This window comes from Babylonia areolata, chromosome 17, assembly GCF_041734735.1.
Source record: "Babylonia areolata isolate BAREFJ2019XMU chromosome 17, ASM4173473v1, whole genome shotgun sequence".
Taxonomy (NCBI): domain Eukaryota; kingdom Metazoa; phylum Mollusca; class Gastropoda; order Neogastropoda; family Buccinidae; genus Babylonia; species Babylonia areolata.
In genome coordinates this window covers 17,524,324-17,536,835 of record NC_134892.1, presented here as the reverse complement: position 1 = coordinate 17,536,835, position 12,512 = coordinate 17,524,324, and the positions used below count along the sequence as shown (strand labels likewise).

Here is a 12,512-nt window from a genome sequence, read left to right as displayed (position 1 = left end):
TACACCCCCTCTTCTTTGAACACCTGATTACATCCAGCCCTCTACACACCCTCTTCTTTGAACACCTGATTACATCCAGCCCTCTACACACCCTCTTCTTTGAACACCTGATTACATCCAGCCCTCTACACACCCTCTTCTTTGAACACCTGATTACATCCAGCCCTCTACACACCTTCTTCTTTGAACACCTGATTACATCCAGCCCTCTACACCCCCTCTTCTTTGAACACCTGATTACATCCAGCCCTCTACACCCCCTCTTCTTTGAACACCTGATTACATCCAGCCCTCTACACACCCTCTTCTTTGAACACCTGATTACATCCAGCCCTCTACACACCCTCTTCTTTGAACACCTGATTACATCCAGCCCTCTACACACCCTCTTCTTTGAACACCTGATTACATCCAGCCCTCTACACACCCTCTTCTTTGAACACCTGATTACATCCAGCCCTCTACACCCCCTCCGCGTTACCTCCCCGATTGGGTTGCTGGTAGTATCTCTGGGGTGATGAGTGTATCTCCAGCTTTTGGAAGGAGTATGACGGACATTTCCTCTCTAAAAAAAAAATTTTTTATTAATACTTTGTTGTCTTATTCTTTTTTCTTCTGTCATCACTACTTTTTTGTGTGTTTCTGGTACATGCAGCCGTTTTCTTCCCTACCCCCCTTTTTAGGTATTTATTTTCAAGCTATCTGGGCTGCTGTACTCTGACGATGAGGTGATAGGTACCATCTGCCCTTCCTGCAGTATTATTTACCAACGAGATGGGTGTTTCGTAACTGTTGTTTTTTAATACCTATTTTTGTCCGTTTTTCTGATTTGCGAATGATAAAGTAATGGACTTCAGCAGCTGTGAAGGTACCGGTGTCGTATCTAATATTTTGTGAGCTTTGTGTTGCAGAAACCTCGTGTCTTAATCCTGCTTTTTTTTATCAAAAGATCTTTTGATTATTGTCAGCGCTGGTATGGTTTCCGCAGTCAGCAGGACAATACGCGACAATAAGGAAATAAAGAGACAAAAGATTTTTGTCAGCTGGTGCCTAGATTTCTTTTTTCACACTGAAGTGAACGAAGGACTGACAATGGATCCTTTAAACACACACTGATCATGTGAGTGTGAACCCAAATGCAACTTGCAATAATATGAATTATTTCGGCAAAGCTACAGCTACTATGTTCTTACCACTAGTATTGTTATAATTCAGTATTTATTCATAAACTTAGGTAAACATGCAGAAAAAACTGATTTTCTGCAGACACAACAGTTTCCTACAACTCCTTTAAAAGTTATGTACACAAAAACAACAATAATGGGGCCGTCCCAAACAATAAAAAGAAGAATGAAAGCGGGGCAAGAACAATGACATTTCCAGTGAAAGGAATCTCTGTACAGGACGGCATTTCCAGTGGCGTGGTCTCTGTTTCCTGAAACAATGATGATTATTATCATTGATAACAACAACAACAACAACAACAACAACAATACTACTACTACTACTACTACTACTACTACTACTAATGATAATAATAATTACTATCATTATCGTTATTATTATTATCATCACTGAAGACGAAGATGAAGAAGAAGAATCCTCCAGACAAAAAGGAAAAACAAAACAAAAACAAAAACAAAAACAAACAAAAAACAAAACAACAATAACAAAACCGAAACAGAAAAAAAAATGAAATAAAGTCATGGACAGGTCATATTTTCATATACATCGCGAGAGAGAGAGAGAGAGAGAGAGAGAGAGAGAGAGAGAGTTTCATTAATACCGAATCATCATCAATACATGTTTGGATATAATTGTTTCAATTTTGTGAAAGATTCATAAGAAAATAATGAAAATTTACTTTAGATTTTAAGTTTATTTCACTTTTTAAATTTTCAGGAACATGATTCCATAACCAACCCCCGAATATGAATGACTTGATTTACATGAAGTAATGGTTGCGAAGGAGAGTAAATTTTATGCGAAAGTTGATAATCATTACAAGTGAACATATCAAACAAAAAAAACAACAAAAAAAAAAATTAATGTAGAAAATACGATTGAGCATTACCATGGAACATCTTATGCAGGAAAAAAAAGCCTTTATCATATAAAGCCCTAACCTTGAGTGGGGTATGCATGCTTGTTTACAAACTGAACCTGTCAGTTTGTTCATAGTTAATTTGACAGTTCTTTTATGGATGCTTACCAAGCAGATTATTGCTGGCCGACTCCCAAAGTGTAGAAGCAGTCTATAACACATTGAATAAACGAAAAATGTGTGCCCCTGCTGAGAAGGTTTTTTTTTTTTTAAATCTTAATAATTCTTAACGTAGTTTTGAAACAATATTTTTGGACATAATATGACCAAGATAGATTGTTGTCGACAATTATTCCTGAGATTTAATTATTGACAACTTTTTTTTCATTAGCAACAGAGATGACTGGTAAAGTTTGAGAAAGGTTTTGCCATTTTTGTCTTGTGTTATTCACCATAAATTCCCCTTAAAGAGATGGAGGGCCAGATTCAAATGTGTGTCCATTTATTAAGAATGTTCATATGTTCTTGCATGGTAAGATGAACCATCTGAGCATCAGCATTACTTGTATCTAAATAGTATTATCAACAAACATATCATATAGTAATTTCAGAGATAATGGAAGACCGTTGATGTATAATGAAAACAAAACAGGACCCAGTATTGAATGCCAAATTCGCTGTACAGAAAAGTTTCATGTAGATGTGTTTAAAGTTACTTTTTGTTTGTTGGAACGAAAAAGTGAAATCACTTTCAGAATTTATGGAGGTAATCTATAAATTGCTAATTTTTCAAGAAAAATTTTAGTTCGTGGTTTATGACATCAAAGGCTTTTGTGAAATCTACAAAAAGAACTCCTGTACTTTTTTTTTCCATATCTATATTTAAAAGCCATCTGTCTGTCAATTTAGTAAGTGCCGTGTGACGAGACTGATTCTTTCTATAAGTCGTATTTGTTTAGATGTGAAAGAAGACACTAAATGATGTGTTATTCAAGTGGTTTTGACAGAACATGAAGATTCGACGTAATTCGATGGGTCAGTTTTGTTTCCAGATTAATATAATGGTGTAAATTTTGTTTGAAGAGTTTCTGCTACAACAGGTGCTGATCGTATATAAACGTTTCCATCTGTCCCATCAGTCCCGCGAGAGGCTATTTTAATTGCTTTAAACCAAAAGAAAGTTCATGAAAGCCTAAAGCAATGATATTTACTTACGTTGATTTGATATTCTTTGTTTGGCTGTATTTTTTTGGGTATATATATATACGTATCTTTTTTTTTATTCATCCTATTAATTACTTTGTATGTTACGGTTGAGAAATGATCATTTAGTTTATTAATTGATATATCATGCCTAACATCTGAGCAAGAGTAAATGTTTTATCTATTCGTTGAGGTGTGATTTTCCAGGTTGTTTAACTGCCTTTCTTTTCATTGATTAGAGATATGAAATGTTTCTTTCTTTGTGCTCACATCACGCAATCAACTTTATTTCTTTGTTTTTGGGGTTTTTTTTTAATCATTACGACAACCATTTTGTAATAAAGATTACCTTTTGAATATGGCGTTCTGCACGTCTTTTGTCCGTCATGAGAGAAAGAGAGACAGACAGAGACAGACAGACAGAATGTGGAGCGAGAGACTGGGGATCATATGACACAGGACATATTACACCATTAAACTAACGGCGGCAGCAGCAGCAGCAGAAAATGAAGAAAAAGATAACGATAAGGAGGGTGAGGATACTGACAATGATGATGAAATGGAAGATCAAAACAGCAGCATCAGCAATAGCAAGAATTAAAATGTAACTAGAACAAAAATTAAAATATGCAATAAATAAACAAACAAATACGTCAAATCTAAGCAACAAATGCAGAATAATATCAAACACAATCAAACAAACAAACAAAGAAAAACAAGGACACGAGCATTGACAATAGCACCATCTTCAAATAATAAAAGCAACAGCAACAGGTCAACCTGAACTACAGCAGCTATCCAGCAAGAAAGGTGCATCTTTAGCAGTCGCAACAAAATCACCATGAGGAATAACAACAACTCCAGCAAGCAAAGCGCCAACACAGGATGGACCATGAAGCGGGCAGTGCAGCCATCAACACTGCCACCTGCACTCACATCACCAAACACAGGTCTCACCGCGTCACCACCACTCGTCACACCATCCCAGTCAGCAACCAGTACACCACAATCTTTTCTATCACCACCACTATCATACAGGACACAGACAGACAAGGGGAGAAGAGGCGTATATTTCACCTGCTACGGGTCTTTGGTAGCGTCCTCTTTACTCTTCATCTCTTCATAGCGATCTTTGGCCATCCGCAAAGGGGACACCATCACCTCCTCTATCTGAGGGAACACCTGAACACACACACACACAGAGAGAGAGAGAGAGAGAGAGGGAGTGGTGGCGAGGGAGGGAGAGAGACAAGGGAATCAGTCATCTACATTTTAATTTACCATTCAGTGTAACAAAAAATATTTCCAGCCTTATGTGGTGAGGATGTTGATGATGATACTAGGGACAGACATACAGAGAAACAGACAGAGAAAGTCAGAGAGACAGATAGAACAGAGACAGACGAAGACATAGAGGCAGATACAGACAGACAGGTGCACAGAGAGAGAGAGAGAGAGAGAGAGAGAGAGAGAGAGAGAGAGTAGGGGAGAGACACAGACACAGACAAAGAGACAGAGAATAATATAAGTTTTAAATAAAAGAGGCAAGGCCTTCAAGACTCACTTGTGACATGCACTACAACAACTGAATCAATACACACAAGAAATCAATTGAAAAACAAAAGTCACGTGCACCTCCCAACATAGAAATATAGACCACACAAAGTTGCGTTGGATTTCACATTGTTTATTATTATTATTATTTATTTTTTCACTTTTTTTTCAAAATTAAAGTCACAAAGAAAAAAAATCATTTCTAACTCACACTTGCTGTTGTTTAAATGAAAGAGGAAATGCACCTAAGTGTGACCAACATACAGACACACACAGACACACACAAGATAGGTAATAAAGTTAAGTTACATTTTATACATGTATAAATATATAAAATGTAACTGAACTTTTTGTTAAACCATTGCGTAATGCATTATATATGCTGAATCTTAGAGAAAACAATTAATACAATGTGAAACAACTCAATATGGGTATTAACAATGTGCCTGTCTGCTTTTTGATTACAATTAGTATTAGAAAAAATGACATTCACAACACATTTTCATCATATTACAGATTTTTGTGATAACCCTGATTCAGTAAGACCCAACACACACACACACACACATACACATACACATATATATAATAAATTGATAATATAGACAATTTTTTTCAAACAGTCACTCTTTTTCTGGTGTAAACTTCAAAGTCATACATACATCTATTTGAGTATGCAGCTGCATTACATGCTCACACATGAAAATCAAAATTCAAATGATAAATATAGGTCAGTTACATTTTATACATGTATTTATATGAATACATAAGATGTAACTGAACAGTGAGCTTTTTACTATGTATGAAAAACAAAAACTGTTAATTACATAATTATAAACTTATAATTGTTGAGAAAAAGTGTAATACAGTGTGAAAAAATAAATATATATATTAACAATATGCATGCCTATGTGTTTCAAATGATTGTTCAAACTCAAATTTGCTTTAAAAATAGATATTAACAATGTGCATGGCTATTTGTTTCAAATGATTGTTCAAACTCAAATCTGCTTTTTGTTTAAGTGAAAAAGGATTCAACTTCATATAAGAAATAAAGCTCAGTTATATTCCATATACAAGATGCATGGTTCAACCCCCTGGAATGGATCAGTTAGGCCAGTGTCTGTTTCCCAGCAGTCTGAAATCAGTTATGTGAACTGATATCAGTCATACTATATTATTGTTACAGAACCTGACACAAACACACACACACACACACACACACAGATACACACATGTGAACACAACAAATAACTCTTTCATTTAATAAATATCTATGTATCCTCATGAATAAAGAATTTTATCTTGTAATCTCTCTCTGTCTCTTTCTCATGCACATCTAATTCAGTAAATAGTTCCACATTTGAATCTATTTTGTGCACAATTATTGTTACAGAAACTGGCACACACACACACACACACACACACACACACACACATATATATATATATATATATATATAGACACACACAGATATACACATGTGAGCACAACAAACAACTCTTTCATTTAATAAATATTTATGTATCCTCATGTATAAAGATTTTTTTTTTGTTATCTCTCTCTCTCTCTCTCTCTCTCTCTCTCTCATGTGTGTGTGTGTGTGTGTGTGTGTGTGAGCGAGTTTGAAGAAATTCAATATCAAAGTTCAAATTCACAAGACATTTCACAGTATTCAGATCTATATTAAATTGTATTGTATGAATAATATTGATTCAACCCACACATGTTCTGATCTTGATTAAAAAGATGATATCAAGTTGACAGGATCTGTTGTTCAGGATGGCTGTGTTTCAAAGGCGTGTGACACTATGTTGGGTAGTGCAGGCCTGGGGTAGTCTTCCACTGATCAGAAACTGAGCCAATGGGGAGCTGTCAGACTGGTCAGTTTTGAGGGTGGATGGCTGACTGGCTTCATCAGTGGTTGCTGTCTATGCCGTTGTTGTTCTTCTTCTTTCCCTTCTCTACCGCCTTCATGTGTTGTCGAACACAGTGTGTAACAAGCATCGTCTGCTACAAGCATGACTGACATCAGTCTTGGGGTAAATGATGCCCCATTTTACCATCTAATTTTATAGTTTTAAAGTTGATATGAAAATCGAGTATTTTGTTAAACTAATAACATGTAGAGCCAAGTACGAGTACTTCTAAACGTCGTATGAAGTGAAAAGGGCTTCATTTTGAAAAAAGTCAAGACTGGAAATTTTTACGTTTCATCAAGGGTATTAACTCTCATGGTTTATTATTTTTAACTGTGAATTCAAATGATTGTGTTGATATTTTTATGGCAGTTTGGGGCATAAGTCAGTATGTGATAAGGCGTTCACAAATCTTTCTCAGAATTTAACGGTCTCCTTCTCCAACTTTCCATCACATATTATCGTGTATTGTCGATTGAATATTGGACTGAACGGGCAGGTCAACTACTTGAAACAAAATGTCGCCCTTCGAGCTTGCGAGCATGCGCTTTGAATATGTATAAATATGTGTACGCAATTGATTTTTGCCCATGACCTTCAGGGCTCTGCCAATAGATCTATAAAGTCCACTAGTAGTATCGGTTTTAGTATTTCCCCGAAAAAGACCACTTCGGCGAATGAACATAGTGAAAGCCCTGTACACTGAGAGTAAAATACACATGCTTTTTATGTACTAAGTATAATTTCAAAATGTAATGTTTAAGATGAGAAAGATCAGTTTAAAGCAAATTAACCCCCGTAGCATTAATTACAGATTAATTTCCTTTTTTTACTATCTGCACCAAAGACATGCAAAAGAAATATAACTTCCATGCTTAGCAAAAGAAGTTCCTGTTTGAACAAAAAATGATAAAAATGACTGCTCTTGTTGTTGTGTCAGAATATGAGATCAAAGTGCCAAATTTTGAGAATAAAAAAAATATAAATATAACTGACAGTAAATTCAGTTTGCATATAATTTGGCTTCTTTTTAAATTTTTTGTTCCCATCCCAGAGGTGCAACATTGTTTTAAACAAGATGACTGGAAAGAACTGAATTTTTCCTATTTTTATGCCAAATTTGGTGTCAACTGACAAAGTATTTGCAGAGAAAATGGCAATGTTAAAGTTTACCACACACACACACACACACACACACACACACACACAACCGAACACCGGGTTAAAACACAGACTCACTTTGTTTACACAAGTGAGTCAAAAAACTTCTTGCTCTGTCATGACATCAACGTAAGAGACAAGATCAAACCACGTCAGTTTATCTCCCTTGTGTTTCTGTGCCGCTTCCTCACCGAGTGATGCTAACTGAGCGCTGAGTGTGCTGTGTGCGTGGCGTTGTGTTGGTGTTTTCACCCACTACTGTTCTCTTTGTTCTTATTAGCTTGGCGGTGACAGCAGTGGTAACTGGAGCAGCAGCAGTAGCTGCCGCAGCAGTTGTAGTAGTGATAGCGGTAGCAACAGCAGTCGTGGCCGGTTGTAGTCATAGTAGTAGTCGCAGCAGTAGTAGCAGTAGTAGTAGTAGTATGCAAAGAAATAGAAGTTGTAGCAGAAGTGGGAGTAATAGTGTTGTTGTTGTCGTTGTTGTGACTGTCGTCATAGTATCGAGGCCGGTTACCTTAGCCACAGTCTCAAACATTGGGATGAGGACGAACTTGATGAAGCCAATTTGGGCTGTGGGTTTGGTGACCTTGTCCCTGTCCATGAAGGGGGCCACGGGCAGGCCTTCCATCTTCTCCCGGTCAGACTACACATACACACAAACGCGCGCGCGCGCGCGAAGAGCTGTCAGACTTACATTCAGGCAACAAACAAGCTGCCAAGCAATTAGTAAAACAGGGAATCAAATGAACGAAAACGTTGTTTATTTCCTGTGAAAAAGGAAACAAAGATCATATTGAAGACAAATAAAAATGAGTGCACTAATACAAAGCAAAGAGAGAGATGCACATAGACTGACAGACAGACAGAGACTGGGGAGGAGGAATATTGTTCAATGTCTGAATATTCTTCTTTCTTTTTTTTTTAAAGTACACACTTTTCAAAACTGATTGAGTTCAGTTCAGTACATTTCAGTTACTCAAGAAGGCGTCACTGCGTTCGGATAAATCCATATACACTACACCACATCTGCTAAGCAGATGCCTGACCAGCAACGTAACCCAACGCGCTAAGGCCTTCAGGGAAAAAATGCATTCAACAAATAAATGGATACATAATTAAGTTAATGGATAAATGAACAAACAAACAAACAAATGGATAACATCAAAAGGTAAGCAGATAGATAATTAAATGAAATAAACAATGGGAAAAGAAAACAACAACAAAAAGATAGTAATGATAATATAAAGAAATAAATGTAAATAAACAATGGGAAAAGAAAAAAAACAACAAAAAGATAATAATGATAATATAAAGAAATAAATATAAATAAACATACAGACACACGCGCGCGCGCGCGCGCACACACACACACACACACACACACACACACACACACACTAGATATGCAGCAAACATGCAGTTTCACAGATATGAAAGCACAAACAAAAGTGCACAGGCCTTACACTACACATAACAGCACACGAGCCCCGACACACACACACACACACACACACGCACACACACACGCACGCCCATATCCCCCCCTCGCCCCCCAGCCCCCTCACACATACACATAATTATATACACACACACGCACATTCCAATAATCTGTAGCTCCCACAATACAGACATGCATATACACACACCCTATCCTCTACAAACACACACACACACATGCTGCCACTGATTTGCCGCAACAGGGATGGGAAAAGATCTCTGATGCCAGGAACGTGGCGTCTAGTATGTTGCTCAGCCAACTGTAAAAGCCCAGAGAGACTCTGTACCGTTTTGAAAAAAAACTGTGCAATGTTGGGTTGGAAATGATGCCAATATTCGACAAATGTGCAAAGGACCATGCTCTACCTTTCATACTATACTTACGGCCGCTCCCTCTCTCTACCTTTCTTTCTGTGAGGCGATCGATGATGTGATGGCCTTGTACCTGTTTTGGTGTGTGTGTGTGTGGGGGGGGGGGGCGGTATTCTTTGGCTTTGTTTTTAGGATTTCCGATTTTCCTAGATGTATACCGCTCGTTGTTGCTGCGTTACCAGCAATCCTGTTAGCTCGCTCGTTTCCCTTAACACCTGCATGTCCCGGACAGTAGGACCGTGTGCATTTTTTAATCTGAAAGTTGCGCATTGCCTCATGCCATTCTGGGCTTCCCATTCCACTTTCAATTTTTGTATGAGCTTCAACTTCCATCGTTAGGCTCGAGGTTGTGACTTTGTATGCAGCATTCTCTTCCCAGGTTGTTTTTCTATTTTGCTTTGCAGTGAATCCTCAACTGAACTGGCCTTTGGTGACTGTGTATATGATGATGACCTCCTCTTTACTGTTTTCTTCTTTGAGTAGCTTCACTTCTGCGTCAGTTTTGCCCTCTGGCCAATGTCTTCCTTGAGCCGGTGGGTGAAATGGCTGTGTTGAAAGTTGATCGAGGTTTTCAGGGTTTTCCTCCCATTCGTTTGTTTCTTTCAGATCTTGTAGCTGGCACGAAAGCTATATTGTTTCATTTAGATTAACTATTGTCATGTCATCATCAGGTCCAGTCCGCATAAGCTTTTGGTTCAACTTCTCAACATATTTCTTTTTTCTCTTGAGCTTTGACTTAAAAACTGTTTTGTTGTTTCTTTCATTTTCGTTTCAATTTCTGTGTCAGGAGAAAGCTTTGTTCTGTCTTTCTGCCAAAGTTTGACAACCGCATGATTTTCTACCCAGGCTCTCTCACTGTCAGCATTCCACCATGGGGGCTGAATAGTTTACTTCCGGTTCAGCGCCATTCTTTTGTTTCTTCTGCTTCTTAATTAATTTTTCGATGATGGTTGTCTCTTTGTTTTCATACTGAAATGGATCATGCGGTTTCGTACAGGGTTTATCTGATGGTTTATGTAGACTGAAAACTACCGGGAAATGATCACTGCCTTGATATGGAAGCGTCTCTGCATTCATTCCTGCTCTGTATTTTGAAGATGTAAGAGCGATCTCGATCAGACTGTCCCCTTGTTTTGTTCCAAGGCGAGTTGAGGTCGTTCGTGGTTGCTAATGGGCTAAGAAGAATTCCTCCTTTTATTCATTCAAGGACGAGTCCTTGTAGGTTGGCGTTCCGCTGGTCCCTAAACTTCGACCTTGCATTAAGGTCTCCACAGGTAATGACAGTCTTCAAATTCATTTTCTGTTTCCTCAAAAAAGGCCCGATCCGCTTTTTTTGCGCAGGTTCTTGGGTGGACATACACATTGATGAGTACAATGCTTTTGTGAATTCTGTCAGGTTTTTCAAGATGCACACCAACTACAAACTAGTTCATACGAATTGCTAAACCATTCCTCTGGAAATTGTGGTGGGAACTTTGTTTTTCATATTATTTTTTTAGTATCATTGCTACTCCTCTTCTTTCATGCCTTTGAAATTGTCAAGATTTATTGGTCTGTCTGAACTTGTCCTGGCCTCTTGGAGACATGTAATATCAAAATTATCTCAACTGTTGAGATTCTCATTCTTGCGTGACAGCAATCCGAAGTGCCGATTCTACAGAATTTCTTTGACAGCCGCTCTGCTTTTGTCATTCTGCCACGTAAGCATGATCGTGTCCCACGTCTTTTGCCACGCCTGTTTTGGGGGTTGGGGACTCTGCATTTATGTCTCGTGCAATGCTGCTGATCCCCGCAGTGCACGCGAGACAGAGTTTTGTTAATAAAACTGATTGAACATCAACACAAAAAGGATATTACATTCAAATCCATATGTACTGCCATCAACTAAACCTTGGGATTTGAACGTCCCTTCCCAGAATAACAAGATTTTTCTGTTGCAAGGCTAGGAATTACAAATGTAGATTCAGCATAAACACACAGAAAAACTTGTTCTGCCAGACTCTTAACTGAGCTTTCCCATGGTGGTGGCAGTCTTTCTGGCACTGATCTCAGTACAGAGAGACAGGTCGCTAGAGATGACGGAGCAATGAGATTTCTCTTGCGGCTGGTTTGACTGGAAATACCGTGTTTGCTGTGGATCTTACTGACCTGAAGCCGAAAGGAGGAGTTTGTATTATACTCCATGTTTGGTGATACATATACTTACCATGTCAAACTGATGCAAACTAGGCCTATTGGTTTGCTCTGCTTGGCCAAATTTCGCGCGGCTAACAGTGAAAAGACGCCCCTCTTTGCCTGGCCCACTCTTAGCCAATCAAACGCCTCTAAAAGCTATAAGCGCTGAATCATTCCGTGGCCATGAAAGAAAATGCCCCATGAGAACCACGGCGGGGACGCGGGGACGGACGGGCGGGCATTCGAGTTTGACATGGTAAGTATATGTATCACCAAACATGGAGTATAATACAAACTCCTCCTTTTGGAGTCATATACTGACCATGTCAAACTGATGCAGAATTTAAAGCAAATGGAGGAGGGCAACGCCTACTGGTTCGTATTCCCCATACGAACCAGTAGGCGTTGCCCTCCTCCATTTGCCCTTGTAACCGAGACGGCAGTGTTAGCCGTGACAAAGGAAATCCCCTTGGAACCGTCAGCCCTGGTCATACGGAAATCCCGGAGGTAGAAGTTGATGAAGGGATTCTCAGACCGCCAGAAGGCTGCCTCCAAGACATGCTGCAGTGGCACCGAGTGCTGGAAA

At 38.6% G+C, this 12,512-nt stretch overlaps 1 protein-coding gene across 1 annotated transcript in view; it reads right to left on the bottom strand.

Moving 5' to 3' along the window:
* Window positions 1–291: 291 nt before the first annotated feature.
* The window catches only part of LOC143291503 (high affinity cGMP-specific 3',5'-cyclic phosphodiesterase 9A-like), a 171,524-nt gene continuing 159,303 nt past the window's right edge, over window positions 292–12,512 (bottom strand). Inside the window, exons 16-18 of the mRNA XM_076601391.1 lie at window positions 8,397–8,525; window positions 4,325–4,429; window positions 292–1,435 (exon numbers count right to left, since the gene is read on the bottom strand). Coding sequence (XP_076457506.1) covers window positions 4,328–4,429; window positions 8,397–8,525 — 231 coding nt within the window. The 3' untranslated portion in view covers window positions 292–1,435; window positions 4,325–4,327. The remainder of the gene's footprint in view (window positions 1,436–4,324; window positions 4,430–8,396; window positions 8,526–12,512) is intronic.